General features: G+C 37.0%; 2 protein-coding genes across 5 annotated transcripts; both read left to right on the forward strand.

The window, feature by feature from the left end:
- The first annotated feature begins 1,586 nt into the window (after nt 1–1,586).
- LOC120772672 (early endosome antigen 1) lies at nt 1,587–9,166 on the forward strand. 4 transcript variants are annotated; one of them, XM_040101408.1, is made up of 16 exons: nt 1,587–1,764; nt 1,845–2,050; nt 2,192–2,242; nt 2,312–2,537; nt 2,603–2,947; nt 3,007–3,158; nt 4,013–4,114; nt 4,182–4,325; nt 4,400–4,536; nt 5,421–5,697; nt 5,765–5,823; nt 6,093–6,159; nt 6,228–6,473; nt 6,548–6,750; nt 8,541–8,682; nt 8,757–9,166. In XM_040101408.1, exons 1-16 carry the CDS (start codon nt 1,716–1,718, stop codon nt 8,772–8,774), a joined length of 2,424 nt encoding a protein of 807 aa, XP_039957342.1. In that variant the 5' UTR covers nt 1,587–1,715; the 3' UTR covers nt 8,775–9,166. The 4 variants fall into 4 exon arrangements, with proteins under 4 accessions (XP_039957342.1, XP_039957344.1, XP_039957341.1 ...); XM_040101410.1 differs by having other exon boundaries at nt 8,541–8,670; XM_040101407.1 differs by having other exon boundaries at nt 8,541–9,166.
- A 3,040-nt stretch (nt 9,167–12,206) lies between these two features.
- Nucleotides 12,207–26,163, forward strand: LOC120772290 (sodium-dependent nutrient amino acid transporter 1). Its single transcript, XM_040100800.1, has 11 exons — nt 12,207–12,328; nt 20,998–21,195; nt 21,269–21,566; nt 22,662–22,890; nt 22,957–23,072; nt 23,137–23,291; nt 23,365–23,468; nt 24,784–25,013; nt 25,119–25,355; nt 25,440–25,711; nt 25,790–26,163. The coding sequence occupies exons 2-11, from the start codon at nt 21,085–21,087 to the stop codon at nt 25,934–25,936; spliced, it is 1,899 nt and encodes a 632-aa protein (XP_039956734.1). The 5' UTR covers nt 12,207–12,328; nt 20,998–21,084; the 3' UTR covers nt 25,937–26,163.
- The last annotated feature ends 986 nt before the right edge of the window (nt 26,164–27,149 follow it).

Below are 27,149 nucleotides of genomic sequence, written 5' to 3' on the forward strand. Positions count from 1 at the left end.
CTCTAAAAATTGGTTTTGAAAAATATCAAAGAAGAAATGTGCCGAGAGCTTGTCGTCTCGAAACTAGCTGCAACTCTCGAGTCATGTGTAGAAGTTCACGCAAGTGAGGAAAGTTCTATGAGCGCCACTCAATTGGTAGTGGCCAGAAACGATTCATTAACATATAGCTCAAGCAACTCATATCTTCTGGTCTTCGACCAAGTATCCTTTGCGTAGTCAAAAAACATCCGTTTGAAGGCGAGCTAAAGTGAGAAGGCTAACCATCGCTCCCCAGAGTTGCGCGCTGGGTTAGGAGGCCGCCTCGTAAAAAACGCCTCCAATGAAGGGAAAACATCAGCACCGGAAGAGAAACCCCCTTTTTATGACGACCACAGCAAACCTAATTAAAAATATTATTTAAGGGAATGCACTTGGAATGTCCGATCTCTTAATTGAGATGGTGGCGCTGCCTGGCTGGTTAATGTCCTCGTGGAAATAGAGGCTGACATCACCGCCGTCAAAAAAATGCGATGGACGGGACAAGGTCTGAGACGAGTAGGTCCTTGTGGAATTTATTACAATGGCCATGTAAAGGAGCGCAAAATCGGTGTGGGATTCACGGGGGTAGAGAGACCCCGTCGATGAGTCCTGACACCCACCCCGTATGAACGTATAGCCACAATCGTTTCATCTACTAGTATTCGTCGTGGCCATGGCGCAAAGGACCATAAATCTTTCGCAGAAGCTTTCTCTCGAAAACTCGTAACGTCGACTTATCAGATGTTGCCATCGTTCATGCCTCTGCACCATATAGACAGAACAGGGATGATGAGTGACTTGCAAAATTGGACATTTTCTTCGAGGGAGGACTTTACTTCTCACCAGACTACTCAGTCCGAAGTAACGCCTGTTGGCAAGAGTTATTCCGCTTTGGATTTCGAGGCTGACATTGTTGTTGCTGTGGATACTGGTTAGACGAAATTATCTACGACTTCGACCTCGTTCACTACCAGACCCATTTGCGTTACGAGTCTTTGTTCAACCAGGACGTGGTTATGGCCAATGATATCGACGTCATCGGCGTACGCCAGCAGTTGTACACTCTTGTAGAAGATTGAACTTTCTCTATTCACCTCTTCAGCTCCAATTATTTTCTTCAAAAGTAGATTGATGATGTCGCACGATATGGGGTCGCCTTGTCTGAAACCTCGTTGGTTATCGAACGGGTCGATCCTGACCTGAGACTTTTAAAAGGTTATAACCATTCGATTAAACCTAAACTCACCAAATCGTTTCTTTTAAATACAGAAATGCTCGATTACCCAAAAAGAGGATTATGTTAGGAACTCAGCATTGCCTACACTTCGGCGCCGTGGTGTGACGAAATTCGTTTTAAGCTAGAAGCACTGGAAAGTGGGCTGCAAAAAGTATGCGAAGTTCGGAGAGCAATCCACTTGTAAAGCTTACGGCTTCTTACCATCAACATTTATAAGTCACTTGTATATTCTGTATTGAAGCAAATTTTTTCTTTGATGATCATGAAAAGCTAAAGCATTCGTTTGAATAAAATTCAATTGAATGTCAGTGAAAAATTTTAATTATATTTTTTTACAATACAAAAAATTATTTTCTCGCTAAGCGTATATTTTAAATTAATTTCTACTTAAGCCAAATTGAAAGCGAAACTTAGTTTAAAGCATAAGAAATTTCAATACTAACAAAAAAAATTTTGCCAAATGGATGTTTCGCCCAGCAGAAATAGTGTCGGCAGTGGAAGCAAACACGGTAAGACTTAAAGACAACAGTGAATATAGCAGAGAATTGGTTGTGCAAGACATAGAGTTGCAACAAATATAATTTTCTAGTAACTAGCTCATTATCACCCGGCCGTAAGGATCTTTCCAAATCCATACCTAAATTAAATGGTGAACAAATTCTCAAGCAAAAGGTCGAGCCGAAGCCACCACAAGCGGACAGTGCAGTCGAAAATGTGGCCGTCAGCAATGTTGCAAACAACACGACAGCCAACAACGGCGCGGAGTCCAAACCCAACTTCGCAAGATCGAAAACTGTGAGTAGGGGGTTGAGAAAAAAATCGAAAGCAAGACTGCTTTGCTCGAGCACTCAATAAAATTCAAATAAGTTTTGATTTTTTCTGCATTTTACGCACTTTTTTTTATTTTTTTTTTATAATTTTTACCCATACAACTAGTTGGCAGCAGCGCAAAACTCGGCGCAAACGAAAATACCCATGAAACGCGCGGTACGTAAGCACGACTACAAGAAGAGACGTTCAAAACTCAATTTTTTTTTTATATTTTCCACACGATAGGGTGCCAATACAACTACAAAGTCGGCGACTACGCCACGTCTCACGCATCGCCAGCAAATGCGTTCCGCCTCGAAAATCAGCTTGACCATCAAAGAGGTGGGCGCCGGCAAAAAACTCGAGCCAAATATGTCCAAACTGAGCTTCAAAGCCAACACGTCGACGAATCTGAAGACGCCGCATACGAAAGTGCAGACCGCGCGCAGCGCAGGAGTCTCCAAACGCAGTGGTAAGTGGTCCAATAAATAACCAAGTGTGCATTATAATTTTATAAATCCTTTCACTGTATTTCAGCCAGCACAATTTCCTGCCGCAGCGATAATCGTAAGACCGAAGAGACGTTGTCGCAACTCACCAAGGTGAGTTCGGCTGCGGGTGATCAGGAGACTGGCGGCGGTGGTGGTCAAGTATTAAGCGCACGCGAACGCGTTGTCGAGAATAATAAGCTAAAGGTATTTGAGGGTCTACAACGTAAACTACAGGATATGCAAACGGACTTCATGCAGAAGTTCGAAACGCTTAAACGTACCTCGCCCGATAAACTGAAGACGGACTTTAAATTCATAACTATGGTTCGAAATGATGAATACAAATTAGTATTGAAGGACGATCATATGGTGAAGATGCCCAAGAAGTTGCGTAAGTATGCATGTATTTAATACAAAGCAGTATTCGGTAGCGTTATTGTCTTCCTGAAGCTGCGGATTCCGTAAACGATTTTAAAGAGAAAGTGCGCAGTGCAGTGGAGAGTTCGCTCATGTCTGTGGTAGACAATCTAAAGGAAATACAAAGCGATCCAGACCGCATGCTGAACTTGGATGATGCCCATAACTACTTAGGAAGGCAGCAGGTAAGTAGCAGTTGTACAGTCCGAAGTTCTTGGAGAGTTGTTCGGCAGAAAACGTTGTTAGATAGAGAAAACCAAAGTGATCTTAGATACTGATGATAGCCAGAGCTCTGAGTTAACGTTAATCTATCTTATTTGATAATTTCTTAGAGGTTTTGTAGAGCAAGACAATCTCTAATCCACGCTCATCTGAGACTATACTGATTTTTTCAGGAGTACGATAGTTTTCACCTAATATTAGTTAGGAACACTTGTCTGTAAACTTTTCTTGTATCCTTATTTAAAGGTGTGGTTTCCAAAAAAATTCCAACCACCACATTTTGATCTTTCCTTCTGCATAAATTAAACTTGATCCGAAGCTCATCATAGACCCATTGGGCCTCGTAAAAGTATGTCTGGCTGTCCTATTTAAACACTTGTCAAATCAGCATAAGAAACATGGTTTCAAGCGGGTTACAAGTCCCTTCCGCTAGATCTAGTAAAAAGTTGTAGATGATTTCAAAGGGATCTGGAGTCCGTACTGTTTTCATTGATCTAGTAGAGATTAGTAGAATTAAAACTTACAGGATAGTAAGGTACATTTTTGGCTGGAATCTGTATTTTTATGAGTGAAACACAGACCAAGTATATTGTTTGTACGAAGGTATTATTAACAATACTCCATAATGATCAGGTACGATGGCAAGGCATTCCTTAAAAATACACGTATAGTTCCCAAAGTACGTTCATCTATAAATGTAGCTACCAAATCCTTAACCTAAAGGATCAATCTGCGATTTCTCATTTGACTTTTGGCATAAAAATGAAAAAAATCTCTTCTAACTATTCTTTTAAAACCCAAACTTTCTACCTTCTAGAACAAAAAAATGCAAGATCTCTTTGAGTGTGTGAATGCGCTGGCCAATGCCAAAGATACGGAGATGGATGCGCAAATCGTAAGGATGCAGAAAGAAATACAGGTCTCTAACAAATATAGGTTAGATATGAGAAGAAACGTCTGAACAAAGTCTTTTCATAATCCTTTAGGAGGGTAAAAAAGCTTTACAGATAGCCGAGAAAAAATTAACCGAGCTGAAAGCTATACACACGAGTGAGTTAGAAGCTTTGGAGAAAGATTTGAAAGAGAAAACTGATGCCGATACAATGAAGCGCGAAAATCAAATCGCAGAGGTAGGTTAAATAAGAACGGAGAAGAAGGCGAGAGAGATACTTATTTTTCCTTTTTTTCAACTTGAATGATATAGATGAATCGTAAATTGCGCAATTTAGAAAAACAGCATGATAAATTGAAAACCACATTGCAACAGAATACAGAAGAATGCAGCCATGGACAAACCGAGAAGGCGAAACTGCTAGATGAGCTCAAAACCTGTAAAGATAAGTAAGTAAATTTGGTTATGAAGTGTGTTAAAACTCGCAGGGTCTCAAATACTTAGTTCACCAAGTTGAATATAAATTTCAAATTTAGTGAGGAATCTTTATTATCATTCGAAAGAACATTCATTGGCATTTATTTTTTGAGGATTATATCTTTCAAATGTTGGCTGCGGTTACGGTTTAGATGGTCCATCAGTTGAGTCCGATTTTCGATGACTCGTTCAAGCATTTCGACTGGTAACTGACGAATGACATGCGTGATGAGCAACACTAGGCTTCAATCGAAGTGGGATTGTCCGCATAGACTTCGACTTTAGACTTTACATAGCCCCACAGGAAAAAGTCCATCCGTTGAGTCCAATTTTCGATTACTCGTTCGAGCATTTCACTGGTAACTGGCGAATGGCACGCGTGATGTTTTGCTCCAAGGCCTGAATCGAATCGTCGTTGTCCGCATTTACATTAGACTTTATATATGCCCACAGGGAAAAATCTAACGGTGTGATAACACACGATCTTGAGCCAATCGACCGGCCCAAAACGTGAATGAATATGCATACCAAAGTGTTATCTTAATAAATCCGTCTTGTTGAAAACAAATGTCGCCGAGATCACTTTTCAAGAGCCCATAGAGCGATGCGATGTCGCTTGGGAAGGTTAAGCGTCTTCAGTTCTTGCCCAACAATACTGAACCAAAATAACACGACAGCTTGACACGACTCACGAGTTTATCAGGGTTTGGTAAGAGTCGCCATTGACGGTTTCGTTCTCACATTTCATGTACTTAAATTAATCTTACGATCTTAGAACTGCCCAATGAGGCCAAAATTGTAAGGGAACGTACTCTTTTAAAAATATCCACTAGCAATCACTCTCTTCTCGCTTTAGCATACAAGCACTCAATAAGAAGTTGACACAAGCTGAGAACCAATTGAGTCACGAGAAGAAAGATAAACATGAGAAGAACGACACCCTACAAAAACTTGAAGTTGAACTTGAAAAATACAAAAAGGAATTGGAAGAGGCACTCCAGGCAAAACCAACACCTGAACAACACAATCATGAGAAAGAACTGAAAAAGGAAGTACACAAATTAAAAGGAAAAGTCGAAAATTTAGAAAAAGAGAAGCAAGAATTTATTACGCAGGTCGAGCAACTACAAGAGGTAAGCGAATGAGTGAAATAAGTAGAAACTCTATGGCAACAATTTATGTATAATCGAAACTCCACAGGATATTAAAGTAATGGATAAGTTACGGCATAGAATTCATGATCTGGAGGAAGAGAATCGGTAAGTGAGCGTTAATGTGATGAGCATGCGGTTATAGAGCTTAAACGAATAGAAACCGGCGGTTTCTCTCTCTCTCTCTCTGCCTAATTCTTACAATGCATGAGTAAATATTCGCTACACATGTTCCATGATTTCTTGCTTGAACAACGTGGCTCTATATTTATAGTTTTTACTTTAAAAAACTCAGCAACGCGTATTTCAAGCACCACACTAATGTTTCCTTACCTAAAATTTCGTGTTCTCATCATGTTTGTTTACGCCTACATCAGGGATTTATTGGCACGCGAGAAGAATGCCTTGGAAAATGTGGAGTTACCCAAAGAGTTCCAAGCAGAGGTAAGTCTTATTATATATACCATAGCACCAAGCATGTTTGAGCTGAAAACGTGACTTTCCACTTACAGCTCTGTAGACTGCGTCAGTCAGAGACTGAGAAAGCGCGTGAGATTGAGAAACTCAAAATTCAACTATCCAAAGCCCACTACAATATCGAACAATTGGAGGAGCAAATACGGCGCGATCAACAACTGTTGGAGGTGCGTTCCGAATTGATCAATTCACTGCAGACGAACGATCATACTCAGCGCATACAATTGGATCAGATATTTGCCGAAGTTGGCGTCAAAAATAATACCATCAATGAGGTATGGGTGAGTTTACTGACGTAAAGATCTTTACACATCTCATGCATATTGCTTCCTTTTCTTCCACACATTGCTTGTAGTTAAATAATGATTTGCGCACAAAATCGGAAGAATTCCAAAATCTCTTCAACACATTGAGCAACAAACAAATGGAGCTGTCGCGTCAGGAGCATATGATCAAATTGTTGGAGGAGAGTAATGAGCGTAGTCAGATGTTGCGTGTGAAGCAGGAAGAGAAGATCGGCCGTATGGAGGAGGAGATTGCGCGGCTGAAGCAAACAATGTAAGTGTGTATGATCCTCTTGATTGAATATGCTTTAAAACTAAGCGATACTAAAGTTACATTTTTATCTAAGGTTTCCACTTATATCAGATACCGCAAGCGTTAGCTGTCTGACCTAACTTATCACACAGCGAGTACTCAGGTTCTTCAGCAAATTTATTGCTCCTTCTCTATCTTAAGAGCTATGACTATTGTCGTCAGGTTTTATTTAAGAAAACCATGTACAATAATATTATACAAAGTATTGTCTGAAGCTATTAGATTCCCATCTTTCTGGCTGCCTTTGGATTCCATCCCAAAATTGCTACTCTGGCTTGGTGACCAAGAATAAATCAAGCCAATTTTTGATACCCTCTTCTGATGTGAACCGTGTTCTAGTGATGGGCTCTGCATTGATCCAACCAAATGAAGTCAGAATGGCCACCTTTCTGGCTGTTTGTGGATTCCATCCCAAAATAACTACTCTGGCTTGGCTTCCCAGCCTCTGTTTTTCATATAATTTTTAACCGATCTAGCAACATGGCTCGAGAGTTATTGTGATGGAAATTGGTCAGAAGTTGTCATAATGGAATAGCGAGGTTGTCTAGTCTCGATGCTTTCGACATCGCTCGCTTTAATTTGATGAGATCTTGTCGGTTGCGGTCCCCAATAAGAGTTTCATCCGGTTTTAGAAGCTCATAACACAGCACATCCTTCAGATCCCTCCAAAAACAGATCGTTATCTTGAAATGTTCTCTATGTTGTGGGTTGCGGTCCCCATTGATGGTTCCAACCGGTTTTAGGAGCTCATAATACAGCACGTTCTTCTGGTCCCACCAAATACAGAACATTATCTTAACGTCATGGCTTTGCCGTGACTTTACATGTGTCTGACAACTTTTAAACGTTTTGAAATGACTTCTTGTGTAACTCCCAAACATTTTTCAAGCTTTTCTTGTATTTGACAACTTCACAGCGTATTGCTTCCAGTTCCTCATCTTCAAAAACTTTTTCAAGCTGAAATCAGCACTTCTAAATCGTTTAAATCACGTTTGGCACTTCCGGTCAGCTCGAGCATATTTATCATATTTCTATTCATTCAATGTTGGTAATTTTTTCTCTATAGAAATTTGGTTGTTTTCTTCAATATGTGGTCTGATTTTGGTAGAGGTTTGCCTACCAAATAATATCCACCACCATTTACTACTTTTGATGTAGTCGAGGGGAGGTTCCAATGTTTAACAGCCAGTTTCATAAAAGAGCTGAAAGTTAAATATATCCAAATATTAAGGAAACGGTATACATATATATAGTATATGGCACAATACTTTTGGTGGTTGAAGATCTGATATATTATAGCAGTAGACTTTGTGAGAACAATTTTCATGTCACCAAGGTTTCTTGGTTTAGGGTCGAAGAGGTCTGACGAGACGTGAAAGCGAAGTTCCAGTAGACTTCGTGAGAGTATTTTTTGTATCACCAAGGTCTGAGGTGAGGTGAAAGCGAAGTTCCAGTAGACATAGTGAGAACATTTTTCATGTTACCAAGGTCGCTTGGTTTAGGGTCGACAAGGTCTCTGAGGAGATTTGAAAGCGTAGCTCTTCTAGCTTTTCTTTGATTAATGTTGAGATTACCACATTCAGAAGACCAGCTATCTAGAAAATTTCACCACTTTTTTTATTCCTTATCGTTTTATGTCCTCGCGTTTAGCCGATCATAATACATATACCATTTACAGTATATACTTGTACATATACTTAAATGTTGCTGAACTGAAACTATTCAATCAACTCCTCTTTCCTCCTACTCAGCGCTCTATATCAACACAATGTACTTGGCAATGCCGGCTGCAAGAATCTGATCTATCAACCAGTGGTTGGCGCCGATGATTACAACGAGAATCTCTACTATTATACGAGTGAGAGGCGACGTAAACGGCAGGTAGATATCAATGTAAAGAAATATGAAGTCTAATTTGAACAAAAACAAAAAGAAAATTACAAAAAATATTTCACAAAATAATCAAGGATCTGCAAATGAAATAATCCGCACACTGGCAAGGATATCGTACGCAAGGATGTTATTATGTATTATGAATGGATGTGTGATGTGATGTCTGAGTTGTTGTTTGATTAATGCTTCAATATGTGTATAACTGTATATAACAACTGTCCACATATATATATATATACATATGTATATACGAGTGTGTGAAAAAATTAATGTATATATGTATCAAATGATGAGGCGCTAGAAAGCCAGGCCGAACTTTCGTGCTCTACAGAATTAAAATGCATTTATTGTTGTTTTATGTATATACTATATATGCATGTATGTAGTTATATGTACAAACATAATTATAACTGAAGGCTGAGCCGGAAGTTTACCTGTAATACAAAATTAATTTAATAAATAAATAAAAATCTATAAAATGCAACTCTGTCGATTTGTTTTCCTCGCAGAAAACCGGTAGTAACCGCCACTGACCGTCGGCAATAATCTTTGCCTTGCATCGCATAAATCTCTTGATTGATTTGCGAACATTGTGGAAATTGGCGCAATCAATTGAAATCATTTATAAACATGATTACTCGTCGATAGATCAAATAAATGATAATTAGTATGAATTATGATGTGACAAAGCGATGCCGAATCGATTATGTTGCCTTGTGTGCGCTGTATGTGTCGGCGAGCCTTCTGATTGCCGCAAACGGGGTGTATTGTTGACCGTTACAGTGTAGCGAGCTTAACAAAATTTTGTATAAAAATATAGGTTAGCTTAGGTTAGGTTAATCTGGTGGGCCAATAAGGTACATAGACCAGTTTGGGAGCTTTGCGATACCAGTCAGTTTCTAAATAAAAACATAAAAAATTAGTGATTTTAGAATCATCATGACAGCCTGTTGAACTAGAAATCTGCTGTTGAACTTGAAATCTGGGGTGTTCAAGACTTTTCAACCAGTCTACAACTTTCAGCTCCGCAAGCATTTTTCTAAACAGTTCGACGTTGTTTTATGCACTTATAACAACAACAATAGTACACTTAGTAGCTCAGAGAACTCAATATTGAAACTCATTGTACGGGGATACATTACTCTTAACGAAGCGAAGATTTTTACCACGAAGTAGACTTAAAACTATGACCTGTAGACCTCTATCCTTAGACCACCACTTTTTTGATATATTTTTGTCGATATAAATAACTCTATAATAACTCCAAAGACTTTGAAATCGTAGAATATCTTCATCACGAAAGTGTAAAGGAGATTTGATTATTTGTTCTCAAGTTAAAAAATTTTTGGATGTTATCCTTTTCTTCAAAAAAGTTTTCAACTTCATAAATATGTAATGCCCTTTTCATACAGAAACTCCACCTTAATCTGTTGAAGAGAGTTTTTAGCTATTCCCACGACAGTCGGGTCTAAATAACCAGAACGGAACCAGAATATTATCCGGTCAAGAGCTGTCAACTTGGCACCAATCCTCGAAATTACTTCAGGAATGTTTACTGCCACTACCACAACAGAGAGGTTCTAGCTTTTTATAATAGAAAACTTTAAAGAAAGAATCCTAATGGTCGAGTTCGAAGATCTTCGAATACTTCCATTGGGTTTATAACTATATTCGAGCGGTTTGCTAAGAGATGATGTAACTTGATTATTATTTTCCATTACTTCAATAATCCGAACCAGATTTGGCTTGAAAGACAGTACGTCCTAGTTTGAAGATGAGATACCGGAAGCAGAAGCCGATGAATACAGGAAGAGCTCTCAGAATCTTTGAGAGTTACACAAGAAACCATTTCAAAACGCTTAAAAGCAGTCTGATACATTCAAAAGCAAGGAAATTGGGTGTCAGATGAATTGAAGCCAAGAGGCGTTGAAAGACAATTTTGCATTTCCGAAATGCTGCTTGCTCGTTTTTGCAACAGATTGTGACCGGTCCTGAAAAAGGGATCCATTACCACAATCTTAAACGCAAAATGTTATATGACAAACCAGCGGAATCGACGGCATAGCTTAATACTCATGACGTCAAGGTAATGTACAGTTTTTGGTGGGATCAGAAGGCCGTGCTGTATTATGGTCTTCCAAATCGGTGTGAAACCCTTAATGGGGACTGCAATAAACAACAATTCTCAAATTAAGGCGATCAATTGCCGAAAAACGTTCGGAATTTCCGACTAAACGTGAGGCAACAGCTTTCCATCATAACAATGGTAAGGCTGGGGAGTTTTGTCTCACCGGGCTTATATGTCTATCATCTTCTGTCTATCATTTGTTGATCGAGAGAGGACTTTACTTTGCCTACTCAGTCCCAAGTAGCACCTTTTTGCAAGAGTTATTCTGCGTTGGATTTCGAGTCTGACATTGTTAATGTTGGTTCCAAGATAAACGAAATTATCTGCGACTTCAAAGTTTTGACTATCAGCTGTGACGTGTCGCGACTGCTTGTTTGATGACAGAAGATATTTCGTCTTGCCCTTGTTCACAACCAGACCCATTTGCTTCGCGCGTCCCTCTTACTTTAAATAAATATAAGATATGATCGCCCAATGTGTTAGAATGAAACACTTTGTTATACCAAAAGTAAACTTCGAATTTAGAAGAGATTATCGTCGAGAATAAAACAAAGGTTTCTTTGTATTATCATTTTTTATTTCGTAGGCTGACATAGAGTCTATAAAAGCATTACAGCGTTTACACCGATTTGCTAAGCGCTTATTACACGTAAATCTCAGTCGCGATCATTACTTAAGTTTAGACAATAGGGAAAAATTACAGGCCAAATGTGGAGAAATAAGTTACTTGCTGAGTGTTGTTTCCTTTCGTCTTTGGCCGCCGAAGTTTATTTAGGAAAAAAGTGGTTGATCTTTTGATCAATCAAAATTAATTTCTTGTAACGAAAACATGAAGTTGTGAAGGGTAGAGTTTAACTGCAGGCGAAGTCAACGTTTTTTTCTTGTTTTGACTTATCGTGGATTTCGGTGTTTACTTAATCTCGTTACATTTTGCTTAAAGAAAAGATTTAAGCCTATGTACGTAAAGACTTATACATATGTATATGAAGCCATCATAGTTGATGTGGTAAGTCAAGTTCAAACAAATTACCAACTTTACCTTAGTGCTTCTTGCAACAAAACTATCCATTTCAGGTTGAAAGAAACACTGTTATCTTTTGCAAGAATGCTAATAAAGCCAGAGACGAACATAATAAAGCTGTTACGAGTAGTATGTTAGATAAGCAAATATGAGTATTTATACGAAGCTTAGCATGTTTCAAATTCTTGAGAGATTTCATTTAAAGATCTGTAGCTTTCTAGCGCGATTTCTTCAATACAAACAAAAACACAAACACCTACAATAGTACGAAGAGGCGGCATGTGTGCAGCAATTGTGAAATGCAAATGTGCCTGTTGGCTGATCGTCGACTTCGTTGGATCGTCGTTTCGTATACAATTTAGTCGTTATTTTAAACTGAATGCGCGCGGTTGTAAAGCTAAAGTTGGCTAAACACGAGCCGCTTGATTATTGTGTACGAGGATTAAAGCTGTACAGCGTGTTGGCAGGACACTTAACGGGGTCCTTTAAATTATTCGGTAGGCGTTATTAAGAAGAGTTGTTGTAATAACATGGACTGTAAACTCATTGTGAAGTGAACGAAAGTTAGTTTATTTTAAACTATTTTTGAAATAAAATTTTAAAGTGAAATTGGTGCTTTAAAAATGAAATTAAAAAAATATATAAAATATTTAAAAATAATAAAAATATATTTTTGAATAAAAAGTAAAAAAATGGTGTTTAAAAACAAAAGGATAATGATAAAAATAATTAAAAAAATATATAAAAGTATTAAAAAAACTAATTTTATTTATTTAATGTGTTTTTCATTAATTTTATTTATTTTCAATTTTTAAAAGAAAATTGAGTGCTTAACCACAAAAAAAAATAAAATTAAAATTTAATAAAAACTAATCCAAAAAATATATAAAATATTTAAAACTATTAAAAAAAGAAATATTTTTTCGAATAAAAAGTTAAAAAATGTGTGCGTAAAAACAAAAAATAATAAAAAGAATTCAAAGATCGGATATATATAATATATTAAAAACAAATAATTTTATTTATTTAATGTATTTTTATATTAATTTGATTTATTTTAAATTTAAAAAATAAATAAAATGTTTAAAAATAATGAAAAATATTTTTTTCGAATAAAAAAGTTAAAAAATGGTGTTTAAAAACAAAAAATAAAATAAAATAATAAAAAAATATATAAAATATTAATCTAATAATTTTATTTAATTAATGATTTTTTTAATTAATTTTATTTATATTTATATTTTAAAAAAATTGTGTCTTTGAACAAACCAAAATATATTATTAAAATACAGTAATAAATAATCCTAAAAATATTAATATATTTAAAAATAAAAAAAAATAATTTTGTTTATTTAATTTATTTTTTTAAATTAATTTTATTTAATTTTAATTTTTTTGTTTTTGCTTTTAAATTAAATTTTTTTCATTAATAAAATATATAAAGAAAATTTAGTGTTTGAAAACAATAAAATATTAATAAAATGTAAAAAACAATATTACAGAAAGATATAAAATATTTGAAAAATAATAATAAAAGTAATCCAAAAAATATGTAAAACATATAAAAGTATTAAAAAATATATTTAATATATTTTTTACCTAATTTCGTTAATTTTTATTTTTTTTTTTTACTTATTAATTTCAAATTTTTTTTTAATAAAAAGTTTAAAGAGAATTTTGTGTTTGAAAACAATAAAATAATAATAAAAAAAATATTACACAGTTAGATAAAATATTAAAAGTGAAAAAATATATAAATCTTTTTAAATAAAAGTGCGTGTAAATTTTTCCGTTTCGAAAGCTATTGGAGTATCTAAAAGTGCTAAAATATAGGATATAGATTAGGTTTGATGATTGATCCAGAGATCACAATTGGACATCAACATTCTTAGATATAGATTAGAACTCCTGTAATTCGAACTTATGGGTTAGCAAGGCACCTTGTGACCGTCACCTAAAAATTTTAGGTATACTATATTTCCTAAGTAGTCTCTCGACGATTGTCTTGTATATGATTTAATATGATTTACCATACAATGGATTGTAGTTGTGTATTTGAAAGCTTATACATAAGGAAATCCATTAAAAGACGATCGATTTTTATGACTTGACATTTTCAGGATAAAAGCGGGATTTGAATGAAAGCTTGGCCGTATCTGCGAAATATTCTAAACGACATGCTTTATATATTATAATATTCTATTTGAAAAGAGTGGCACGTTTACATCAAATTTTAGTAAAATTGAACAAAATATATGCATTATCTTTACATCGGGCTACGCTCTATTGTAAGACATTTGTGTTTCTCAGTGCTGCGTGAAATTGATGTAGTGGTTTAAAAGGATTTATATCCACTTGAAAAAGCATTTTTTATAAAAAAATAAATAATTAAAATTGTGAATTTATAGAATTTTATGTTCAGTAATAATCTTTGATTTATTTTTAAAAATTTGGACTCCTTTGACCACTTAATCGATATCCAGGAAGACCTTCGAATAAAGTTGTCTTGCGGTGAGAAAGATTTTTCTGCCTAAACTATCTTAAATCCAAAAATAAAAAAAAACTGTTATTGCAACGGAAGAATGGAAGTAAAGATCGAAGGATCAGTCAAAATTTGTATTTTTCCGGCTCGCCAAAAAGTCGGTTTTTGTGAGGAAATTAACTCTTCAAAGTGACTTAAAAAATTATCAAAAATTATTATCAAAGATCATACTTTTTTGATCATCATATGGTGAATTCTAAAATATACATAACTTTATACTGTTGGACCCCAGTGGGCGCAAAAGTAATATTTTATTCTATACTTAGCTTAAGCTAATGATTATTTATTTCCTGTACGGGAGGTCTAGAATATGAAATCGTTTCAGTCGAAACGTTTCATCTGTTTCATCCAATAACGCAATAGCTAAAGGGTTGGAATGATTGCTCAGCCTTTCAAGATATCTAGAACTAGATTTCCTAATTTCGTCTTTCATCATATGGTGAATATATGAAAGAAGATTCTGTGATTATTTCAAGGGATTCGGTGAAGCCGTTTCGAAGAAATTAAATTGTTTTGTTTTAATATAACGATCAAATTCAAAATTGCTCTCTCAGCAATAAGGCACAAAGTGCAATTAAAGTGAGGTATGTAATTTCCTGGATAAAGAAGAAAATGAATTTGTGGAGCAGGAATGACTTGACGATTGTACTTTATAATAATAATAGTTGAGGTTAGGTTACTCTGATTGGCTGTAAAGTCATAATAGTACTTTGTAAAGCCAGATGAAGGTATATTATTACGAGCTGAATTTACGTCTTGCTGGAAGTCAACGCTACTTCCGAAGTTGATTAGAGACTTGCTATCTAATTCTAATACGTCATCTAATCTCTTGAACCTAGATAGCTAAGCCTAGCTCTAGATAAGACCGGACATAAGCAGATTAGGTATTCCAGCATCTTCGTCATCGTTATTCCTGCCCATACGGCTAGCATGTGCTGCCAGTAAGTTGTGACCTGTGCCTCTCACAGTCTCTCGAGACTGTGTGAGTAGAAAGTTTGCAAGTTTTCCTTCCGCTCCTTGCACATGATCTTGGCGATTCTGCATGCCTCTAAGGCATTTCATCTCACCTTGATTCGTCTGTCGGCCTTATCGGATATTTTATTTGCAAGGATTTGTTTAGCTCCTAAACTGGTTCGATAGTCAATCGGACGGCACTTTTGGTTCATTATTAGCTATTTTGTTTTTCGAAAACAACAGTCACTAGATCGACTATCCCCGTGCTTTTAAGAACATTCTCTGGCGCAATATGAAGTGTTTTAATTGCCGCTTGGCTATCGAGGTATCTGTTGATATTATTTATGTCATTTCCTGGATTGTAAGCTAACTCAGCAGGTTTCCAGACTGCAAAGGTTTCTGCCTGGAAGATACTGCAGTATTCCGGAAGCGTCCTCTGAGCCATCCATCCTTTTTAAGCGCGACTTGAAATCTTCTTTCTCATATTATACCTGAAGATATGTAGTCTATTTCATTCACCGACCACTTGCCCATTCAGCATAGGCCAAAGAATCTTGTAGAAAATTCACCTAGCGCCGTTGATCTTGCAGCTGATGTCGCCAACGAGCTTTCTACTGCAATGTCAATTGTTGACAGGTTGAGTAACATTTCAAGTGCAGCCGTTGAAGTGGTTCTTAGTGAGCAAATAAAAAATAGAAAACTATAGTTTCATTTATATAGAGAATTGGGAAGCTATGTTTATCACAGCTGTCTGTATATAGCTTGTACTGAGATTCTCCACCAATTACTGGCGCACGTTAAATGACAAATGGCATTAACTTCAGGCCACCGACCGAGTGTTTATGACTCTGATTTTATATTTGCCTTTAATAGCTTAATAGGTGTCAATTAAATGAGTTTATTAACAATTCTTTTGAATATTTATAATATTACAACATTACATTTTATAGTGCTTGTAGGCATATTGTGACAATTTAAATAATAATTTGTTTACTTTGCTAAAATGTTCTTTGTCATCATGGAATTATTCGCACACTTCAATTTATATGCAAATATTTAATTAACAATAAACGCAGTAGATTTCGCCAATTATAATATTTTTTATAACTGAAATATTATTTAATAAACAAAGTCGATTGTATTACACTGCGCGACATAAAAATAGTCAACGAGCAATTATACTACTGTGGGCAAAAAATAGTAAGACTTTTTAGTTTGAATGTTTTCCTGCGAAGTTCAATATTCCTTTTCATCGAAATATTTTTTTCTAGGTTGGTATGACTGTCAATAATATCTGTGTCAAATGTCACATCAAAATAGTCATTAGTGTTAAGTATACACTTTTCTTTCTGAAGTACATAAAGTGCATTCGGCGATTTCAACGATAGTTAAAGATAGTTAAAATATTCAACAATGAAGTTCCATTAAATTTTGTGGGCGGAAAGTAATTGCTGTTGCCGAAACGTTCAGAATGTTGGAAAAGGTGATACCATAATTATTTGTCGCGAACAAGTATTTTTGATTGGTACAAATTATTCAAAGAGGGTCGAGAACTCATTGAAGACGAACTATGTACATATGTCCAGGACGGCCTTCAACATCAACTGATAATCAAGACGTCAATAAAATAAAGTAATTGGTACTTGAGAATCGACAGTCAGAGATCTTACTGGCATCGTTGAAATATCGAAAGGATCGGTGAAAACTATTTTAATCATTTCGGCATAAGATAAGTGAAAAAACGTTTGGTTCCAAAATCGCTCAATTTGGGGATATAGCATAGCGTAAAGTCTATAAAACAATGCTTTCAGATGACCAAGATGTCATTAAATGTATAATTTCTGGCGATGAGTCTTGGATTTAAGCTTACGACCCGGAAACGTACGATCAACCTGCCGGATATCGTGCCAAAGATGGGCCAAATCCAAAAAAACACGCCAAAGCAGGTCAAAAGTCAAAGTTATGTTGACATTTTTCTTTGATTATCAATGCTCTTTAAATTCCATCCGAACAGCCAAACTGTCAACAAGGAATATTACTCGAGTGTTTTTTCGCTTGCGCGAAGCTATTCGTCGCATACTGCATTGACTTTTCGTGAGTTTTTCGCCAAATTTTCAACTAATATCGTACCCCAGCCATCGATTGCTCCGCATGACTTCTGGCTATTCAGCAATCCCAAACGAACGCTCCTAGGAAACCATTTTGAGTCAATTGAAGACATTAAACGTGAATCGACACGCGCATTGTAGGTCATTCCGGAAATTTGATTTAAGAACTGTTTCAAGGATTGGAACAACCATTGGCATAAGTGTATTGGGGCCAAGGGGGATTACTTTGAGGGGGATTTTGAAGAATAAATTAAGAATTTTAAAATTTTGAACAAAGTCTTACTATTTTTTGTTCCTAGAGGTATAGCTAAAAAGGCGGTGCGGACATATAAAGGCGTTCCGAGCATTTCGGTGAAAATTTTGCTGACCAGCTCTGAAAACATTCTTTCGATATAACCGCCTTTTAAGTTTTTACAACACTGCTCAAAAAAGTGAGGTTAAGTAATGGAGTTCTTATTAGAATCTTACCTAACATTTTTTAAAAATCAAAATCGAAAAAGTGAGATTAAGTAATGAAGTTTTTATTCTGAAATTTTACCTTAATTTTTTCTTTAGCAGAATTTTTTTTAATTACTTAATTTTTGTATGATTTGTTCATGAACAATTTTTATTTGTGTTATCAATAATTGCGACAGTCTATTCGGCCTTAAACTCTGGAACACTTTCTGAAATATATATACAAATTGCTTTTTATTGATAAAATTTCAAGTTAAAGGCGGTTGTCTGCTGCGAGTGCCAGTTCTGCGGCCGATCAGAGTGCGTTTATTCACCTTTCATAATTTTTTTTTATAATTTGATCAAAGTAGCGTTGTACGTATGCTTGCAAATTCACGGCTCATGACTAGATTAAATTATTTAATGCTAGAGTACGACTTTGGCGTACAATTTTATTCAGCGAAATTTTGGAATCACTGCGCAGAGTTCTAATAATGGATGTGGTGCTTTTATTGTCATAAAAGCAAAATTCGAAATAGACGTTAATTTTCTTATCAACCTTAGGAAAAAGAGAAATAAGCGGCCTTGAAGCCAACATTTACATCCCCTGGTCAGGACCTAACAGTGTAAGCGAGTTGCGGCTCAAGTTGATGATCAGTGTTATTACCCCTCGGATTTATTTCTGCTTAACTTAATTAGTCGTTTCCGTTATCTTTATTTGCTTGAACCAGAATCTCTCTTATGTCTGGTCTAGTTCCGAATTGTTGATATCAATATTTTCTGTTCCTTACCAACTTCAATTCAAAGTGAAATGCACGCCTTACTCAAGCCAAGCGGTATTTATTTGGTTCTTCCAGAGACTTTTGTGCGATCTGTAAGCCTAATCAGCGATTATGTTAGTGGTTCGCAGAATTTCTTGTTATAACTAGTTATAGCTTAATATTTTTCGTATTTATACTTTCTCTGTTATCTAGTCCTGTATGGACGGGGTCAGAAAGAGAAAGGTTCGCTAGATGAGAGGGGTTAGTTGGACAAGCAAAAACGTGGTTGGAGTCCTGTGGGGACTCATTGTACGCTGCTTGTATGTCGGGTTTTATTCTGAATAAGTACGAGTTTAAACTGCTACAGGGTCCAGAACGTAGTTGTGCAAGGGTCACTCTGGATTCTCGGGCCAACTCGAGCGCTTCGTCTGCAATATTTGGTGGTTTGAGTCTAAGTACGCCATTCACTGAAAGGGAGTCGAGAAAGGTGTTGATGGGTCCACTGTGAATATTGATATCGCGGCGCTGCGAATGGCGGTCAGTGCATGTCTTATGTTTGTTGCGTCCGAAGTTTGGTCGGCATACTAATCGATGTCGTCATAAACAAGGAAAGAGCTGTTGATGTTCATAGGAAGCGGCTCCGCTTTAAGTAGACAACTTAAGGCAGGGTTTCTGCGAAAAACGCAGTCGTATAAGTAGTTATGGGACACAGGCTGTCGAATGTAACACCTAAAATCTTAGGATTGCTGATAGTCCAAATTTTTAACGCCATTGACTATGATATTAAGATCCAGTTTGTACGCCTTTGTCCGAATATGGTCGCTGTGCTTTTAGTGGAAGAGAGTGTCAGGCTCCTTGCAGACTCTTTTGAGGTTCTACAAGTGTATGCTCCGGCCTTGAAACCTTCTGTTAGTCGCCGCATCTTTTTGTAGAATTTTTGTCCAGTTAGTGAATATAGTCGCTGTACTTTTAGTGGAAGATAGTGTTAGGCTCCTTGCAGACTCTTTTGAGGTTCTACAAGTGTATGATCCGGTCTTGAAACCTTCTGTTAGTCGCCGCATCTTTTCGTAGAATTTTCATCCAGTTAGTGAATATAGTCCCTGAACTTTTAGTGGAAGAGAGTGTCAGGCTTCTTAGAGAGAAGTAGCCAGAGAGATTGGAGAGATACTAGCGCGATGTTATCTGGCACCAGTGCGCACTAACTTATCGATATTTTAATTAGCCTCGATGGATAATCTCACTGGGTTGTTCTTGATACTTTTCAACATAGAACCAACAACTCTGTATTACGCTAATTTTATAGGTTCTGCCTAGCCATTGATATTGATGGATCAGCTTAGTTCGCTTTTATTTTGTGTTGTTAATTTGTACTTGTCTATCTCCATTCGTAGACCAAGACCTTAAGTATTCTGCTTTGATCTAATGTTTCAAAATTTTCGAAAGGCCTTATGAATTAAGTAGTTCATGTTAACTTGCCAGCCTTTCCATATGTCTCGATGAATGTTGCAAGTGACCATAAGAGCTCTTAATTTATACCCGGAACCCTATGATTTTCGGTAGCCTGATTATTACAGTTTCTTGACGAGGTTGCGGAGTTTGCACAGACAAAACAAGCTCCTTAATTCAAAACCGAAACCTTACGTTTTCCAGTAGGCTTATTATTACGGTTTCTTGACGATGTTTCGGAGTTTGCACAGTTAAAACATTTAGTATTGATGAACTTCATCATATGCACGGATTGGTTCAGAGAGGACATAATAGAGTATGGGGATTTTAATGACGGTGGTTTTACGAACCTTCTAAAGGCCTAGGGGCCTAGGGTCGTCATCAGACATCCACTCTACCTACCAACTTACCTAAGGTGATATACAATTTGCTATTTGACCGGATTTTTGAGAGACTTCGCGCAGCATAGTAAGTCTCCTTCCGAATACATACTAGCAGAGCGCAGCGTTAATATATATTTTAAGTAGTTCAAACGAAGCTCTATCAGTCAAGCAAGCGTTAAATACATATGGTTATTTTGTTTATATACATTGTACTAATATTTTTCACATGTTTGATTGATGTCGATGTTTGATTGGCAACATACTATTCCATTAATAGATGCGAACATAGGCGCGCAAACATATTTACATACTAAAATTTATACTTAAAAGCTTGCATTGTAACTATGCAAATGCTTCAGCTTTTTTTTTTGTCTTTAGCCTCATGCATATTTAATAATTTTTTTCTGTGCCTAATCAGTGCCTTGCAATAAGTTTCTTTGCAGCGGTTCAATGACAAAGCTTGACCTTGCCGTTTTTACTACAAACAGCATCTTTAATCAGCAATAATTTTCCTTTTCTTAATCTATTTTACATTAGCAGCACGTGTTGAATGCTTTTAATCAGCTACTTGCAAGGTTGCATCACTGCATAGACTAACACGCCCACACTTGTTTAAATGCCAACATGCCCAGGTCCAAAATACATACGCGCCGTTGCGATGTGGATGAAAAGGACTCGCTTTCCATAATGGACAGCTTGTGCGCGCCGAATGTGTGCTACGGACTTGATGAAGCGGTAAGTAATTTGCAAAACCGCTGTTACTAAAAACAAGTTCCACATAATACAACTTTGAAATACCTTTTCACAGATCGATCACGGCAGCGAATTGGAAACGCCAGCTGGTGACGGTGCTGGTGGCGGTGAACGCGAGAAATGGAGTCGCGAAATAGAGTTTCTCTTCTCGTGCATTGCTCTGTCTGTCGGACTGGGTAATGTGTGGCGATTTCCCTTCATAGCATTGGAGAATGGTGGTGGCGCCTTCGTGATACCTTACGTTATTGTATTGCTACTTATCGGTCGACCCGTCTATTATATGGAGGTACTGATCGGACAATTCGCAAGTCGTGGCGCAGTGGGCGTGTTCGATATGGCGCCAATTATGAAAGGTGAGTGGCAGCTTGAAGAAAGTGAGAGGTTGGTTTAATGTAGTGGACGGCCTACCACAGTAAAACACTTTTTTTGGCAAAATTCGTTTTTTTATTCAGCATAGTTGCCTTCTAGGACAATACACTGATTATAGAGACCCTCCAACCATTTTTGTAGTACGATTGCTTTGCTTCAAAATAGGCCCCAGTTTCGGCGGTCGTCTCTTCATTCAACGGAAATTTATTCGCAGTGAACATTATTTTGGAATCTGAGAACAGGAAATAGTCGCTGGAGGCCAAATCTAGAGAATTCGGTGGAAGCGAAAATATTTCGAAGCCCATTTAATGGATTTTCGCCATCGTTTTCAATGATTTGTAACAATGTGTTTTGTTTTGTCGATAAAACATTGTTTTTCTCTTCAAATGTTGCCGTTTTTCGGCGATTTCGTCCTTCAAACGGTTCAATAACGCTATGTAATATTCGCTGTTGATGGTGTCTCCTTTTTCAAGGTCGAAAATAAAAACTTTTTCAAGCACATCTCAAAGACGCTATAAACTTGCCAGCCGACTGTTGCGTTTTTCCATGCTTTGGAGCGGGTTCAACGTGTCCAGTCCACTCGGATGACTGTCGTTTAGACTTCGGAGTGAAATGATGGAGCCATGTTTCATCTATTGAAACATATCGATGCCAAAACTCGGGTTTATTTCGCTTGAACATCTCTAAAAACTGTTCCGAATCATCAACTCTTCTTTGTTTTTAGACAAAAGTGAGTTCGTGCGGCTCCGTCTTTGCACAGAGCTTTCTCATACTCAAATATTCGTGAATGATATAATGTATACGTCTCTGCTATCTCGAACAACTTTACTTTACGGTCATCCAAAATTATTTTGCGTACTGTTTAGATGTTTTGATCGGTAACAAACTATTTTGGGCCTCCATTGCGTTCACCGGCTTCGGTACTCATTTCACCACATCTAAACTTAGACTTTTTCTTTTCAATTGATCTGTTGCAATTCAGTAAACTAAAAATACTTCAAATTATGGATCTCTGGGATCTAGAATATAGAAAAATTATATTTCCTTTAAGTAGACTATTAATGCTTTCAACCCCTTAGGCATCGCGTATGGTCAAGTTTATGCAACCGCGTTGGCGACCACTTACTACGCCGCCATTATGGCACTAACTATCAAATACTTAATTGCTTCATTCGCCGAAATACTGCCTTGGGCCACATGTTTACCGGATTGGGGTGACAATTGTGTATCAATAACAAACTATAATTCCAGTACCATTGGCAATACTACAGAGGGCAAGCTCATCTCTTCAGCCGAATTGTATTTCACGTGAGTAGCAATGAAAGTAGCAATGAAACTCTTCACAGTAAAAATTCACTCAAATCTTTCCGACAGCAAGGTGGTGCTGCGCGAGAAGGACAATATCGAAGACGGTATTGGCGCGCCGAATACGGATTTGGTGATCTACTTATTCCTTGTCTGGGTGATGATTGCGACAACGCTCATTAAAGGTAATATCCAGCAACATTTGATTATTAAGCATGCATTAAGTCGACCTTTTCACTTTTCTTCAAGGCATTCACAGCTCCGGCAAAGCCTCGTATTTTCTGGCTTTATTTCCTTATGTCATACTATTTATTTTACTTGGACGTGCTTTAACCTTGCCCGGCGCCTGGGATGGTATAGTTTATTTCTTAAAACCGCAATGGGATCAGCTGCTGAATGCAGATGTAGGTATCTGGAATGAAATTCTATTCACTCAAAATTTTGTTTTATTTATCCAATTTGTATTACGTCCAACAGGTTTGGTATGCCGCCATCACACAAATGTTCTTCTCGCTGGCGATCTGTTTTGGCACACTGATCATGTATGCCTCGTTCAATAACTTTCACAAGAGAGTACACAAGTGAGTAGCTTTCGTTTTATAGAGTGATCTTCCTGTGAAAAATCTTCGAATGTAAGCTCGGTTTTACCGGCAATATAAAGATCTTTTATCAGTGTTGCCATCTTGAGTCTGGGACATTGGCTTGACCTAATTTCATGCGGCCAAATTCTTCGCTGCCTCGCTATGACTTGGTTATAGTACATCAATCCGTGTATTTCATTGATTTCTTCCGTTTTTTCGTACCCCTATCCCCGCTTGGGTGCTAAGGTTCAGGTACCTTGTCATCGAAGTCTTCTATGGGTAGACGCAATAAACATGATGTTTCGACGGGGTCGGACCAGAGGAAGAGGAGTGTTTGATGTGTGAGGTTTGCTGGACAGGCAAAGTGGTGGTTAGAGAAGTTCGTTATGTTCCTTAACCGGAAACATAGTTGCTTGGTTGTGTAAGAGTTCGACTAGGGACATCAAGAGGCATCCGGTTGTAGTCCGGAGTGCAATGTTATGATAGGCTGAAACTTCTTCGTCTGCGTTTCACTTAACCAGGCGGTCATATCGACGCGGCCTAGTTTAAGATTGGCCAGGGCCCTTGCCATGTATGTTGCCTTTGTTTCTTTGTCTTGTCTCCATGAGCTGCCGACTAGCAAATAGAGAATTTTGTTGCGGCTCTGTGTTTTGGCTACTATCGCGATCGTATGAGGAATATAGACACAAACTGTCGAGTGTGACATCTAAATTATTAACACTCGGAATTCGAACGTCCTCGACAGTAGTGACTGAACTCCTTCGTACAGTTCGTGAATATGGTCGCTGTGGATTTAGTGGGGGAAAGTGTTGAGCTCCTTGCAGAGAAGAAGTAAGAAAGTTCTGAGCGTTAAATTTTCATCTCTCTAATCGGTGCTCAATGGCTCTTTTCGTACTCCTTGGGACTCTCTCTAACTCTCACCGGTAGTACTAGGTTGGTGTACCAGAGAATCCAGCTAGAAAAGGAACGAACTTTACTAGGAGGAAACTGTGGAGCTCTCTAGTTCTAGTGCTCTTTTTTAGTCACAATAGGGAGCTCGTTTCTAGAATTGAGAACGAAATATTTCGAAACGAGATTACAGTTTTCTCGAATAGTATCCGATGTTGACAGAACTTAATTCAGAGATCTTACCAAAGCTTGTATCCAATATATTATTAGAAAATTCTTTAAACTAACTAACTTTCTCCCGTCAAGCGGGACCGAGAAATTCGGGATCTCGGATAGTTTCCCACAAAAATTCATAAATATGATAACCCTTGACTCTTAAAACTTCAAAAAAAATGTAAAAAATCACTTCAACTCTTTTCCATCACAGAGACGTCATAATCGTGACCACAATAGATTCCTGCACCTCAATACTCGCTGGCTGTGTCATCTTCGGTATACTTGGCAATCTTGCGCTGGAAACGAACACCACAGACATATCGAAAGTGGTGAAAGGAGGCGCTGGTTTAGCCTTCATCTCATATCCAGAAGCTATAGCAAAATTTAAATTGTTACCACAATTATTTGCGGTGCTCTTCTTCTTCATGCTGTTCGTGTTAGGTAAGTGAGAGCAAAGTAAGAGCGAGATAAGTAGATATAAAGACAGAGAGATAGACGTAGAAGAGAGCTTATGCATAATTCTGCTCTTCTCTCTGTTCCCACCAGGCATTGGCAGCAATATTGGAATGTCTTCCTGCGTAATAACAGTTTTCAAAGATCGTTTCAATCACCTGCCACAATGGGTGATAACAATCGGCTTTTCAATATGCAGTTTTCTCTGCGGACTCATCTATACGACACCTGGTGGACAGTTTCTGCTCAACTTAGTCGACTTCTTTGGTTGCTCTTTTATAGCCTTATTTTTGGCTATTGGTGAGATTGTTACCATATCATGGATTTATGGTGAGTAGTTAATCTAATTATTAATATTTTTTGTTTGGATAAGTGAGAAACTTATTCCATGCTCTCTGTTTTCCCGATATTTAGGCGTCAAACGCTTCTGCAGGGACATTGAATTCATGTGTGATCTCAAGACTGGTATATACTGGCGCCTCTGCTGGGCCATTTTCACGCCTGGTCTTATGTTTCTTGTGCTCGTCTACACATTGGTTACTTACAAACCGCTCGAATATAAGGATGTCGCATATCCAGATTATATTATGAATATGGCTTGGCTCTTGTGGTTCATTGGTGTCGGTCAATTGCCTTTTTGGGCTTTGTACGCGGTCTTCAAGCAGCCGGGTGGTACGCTTAAAGAGGTGGGTACTCGAAGTGAGATGTATATAAGGAATAAAGGCTTCACATTAATTATTATTTTTTTCTCTTTTTTCAAACAGAAATTCCGCCAAGCCATACAACCCGAGTCCAGTTGGGGTCCAGCGTCACCAGACAAATACGAAAAGTATCTATTATTTATGAAAAATTCACAAGCGATGCCGGATGATAGTTGGACGACGCGCATTTATGACAATATTTTCGGTTAATTTTAAGTGAAATCCAGCATTAAGTACTTAAAGCGTCTATTTAATCACCCACTTTTATACTTACACTGCTTTTTGCGTGCGAAAAAATTACAAAATATTTGTTAGCTTTAAATTTATTTTCCTAGTTGGTTTTAGCTTAGTTTTATTGTTAATTTCGCTGCTTTAAGGTTTTTGTATTTATAATAAAGAAAGTACTTAGTTGCTCTAAAGTTTTGTAAATATTGTGTATTTGATATAGATTTTTGTTGTAATTCATATTACCGTTAATCGCTTAATTTGTTAGCTACTGTATAAAGTCGCATGAGAGAGAGAATTGGAAGAAGAGAGAGTGCTTTCACTACAGTTTTTCTTTAGAAATTCCACGTGACTGACTTATATAGCTAGTGTAGGCAGGCGGTGCAGTAGTGGCAAGTGGTAAATTTATTTTTATGGTGTTTATTTTGAAATATTTAGTTTTTTTATAAACTAACGCTTTGATATGGTTTTGTTTTTTACTTCTAGCGAAAGGAGCGAGGCACGAATTTCCGAAAATTTATTTTTTAAATACCATAATTTATAAATATTCTGCTGAAAACAAATCTTAAAAATATGTACGTATTTTCATCTATAAATTTAATATATATATTTTTTTAGTTTTATGAAAATCTATGCAAAATTTTTTATAATTATTTTAATTCAGATAACCTCAAAAATAATAGCAAAAATAAAAAAAACAATAAAAAACTAAATTTTGAAGATGTTTATATTGATTTAGTTCGTTCAGTTTGTGTTGTAGTCCGATCTAAACAATTTAGTAGGAGATTATGTTCGCTGCGCTTCCAAAACCGTGAGCTTTAACCCATTTATTCCTACCGTCTCATATACGATACACCAGAAGTAATAAATTATTTTGAAGTACCCTTGATAAGAAATTGTTTTTTTTTTTTTGTATTATTGCATATATATGTATATGAGCCTACTGTATCACATACATTACGGCCTTTTCTACCTAACCTGTAGAAATGTAATTTTTTTTTAAATTTTTTTTGTGTTCTGCGATACCCTAGGTCTAATAAAAATAGACAAAAAACACTTCAATTAAAAAAAAATAGTTTCAGGTCTAAATGGGTTAAGAACAACTATAACGGCGATACTAAACCTACCATCTATAGACCGCTTCGCTGAAAACTGCGCAGCAAAATCGGCGGGACGACTACCGGCTCCAGGAGAATTT

Source organism: Bactrocera tryoni, chromosome 3 (genome assembly GCF_016617805.1).
Source record: "Bactrocera tryoni isolate S06 chromosome 3, CSIRO_BtryS06_freeze2, whole genome shotgun sequence".
NCBI classification, from domain to species: Eukaryota; Metazoa; Arthropoda; class Insecta; order Diptera; family Tephritidae; genus Bactrocera; species Bactrocera tryoni.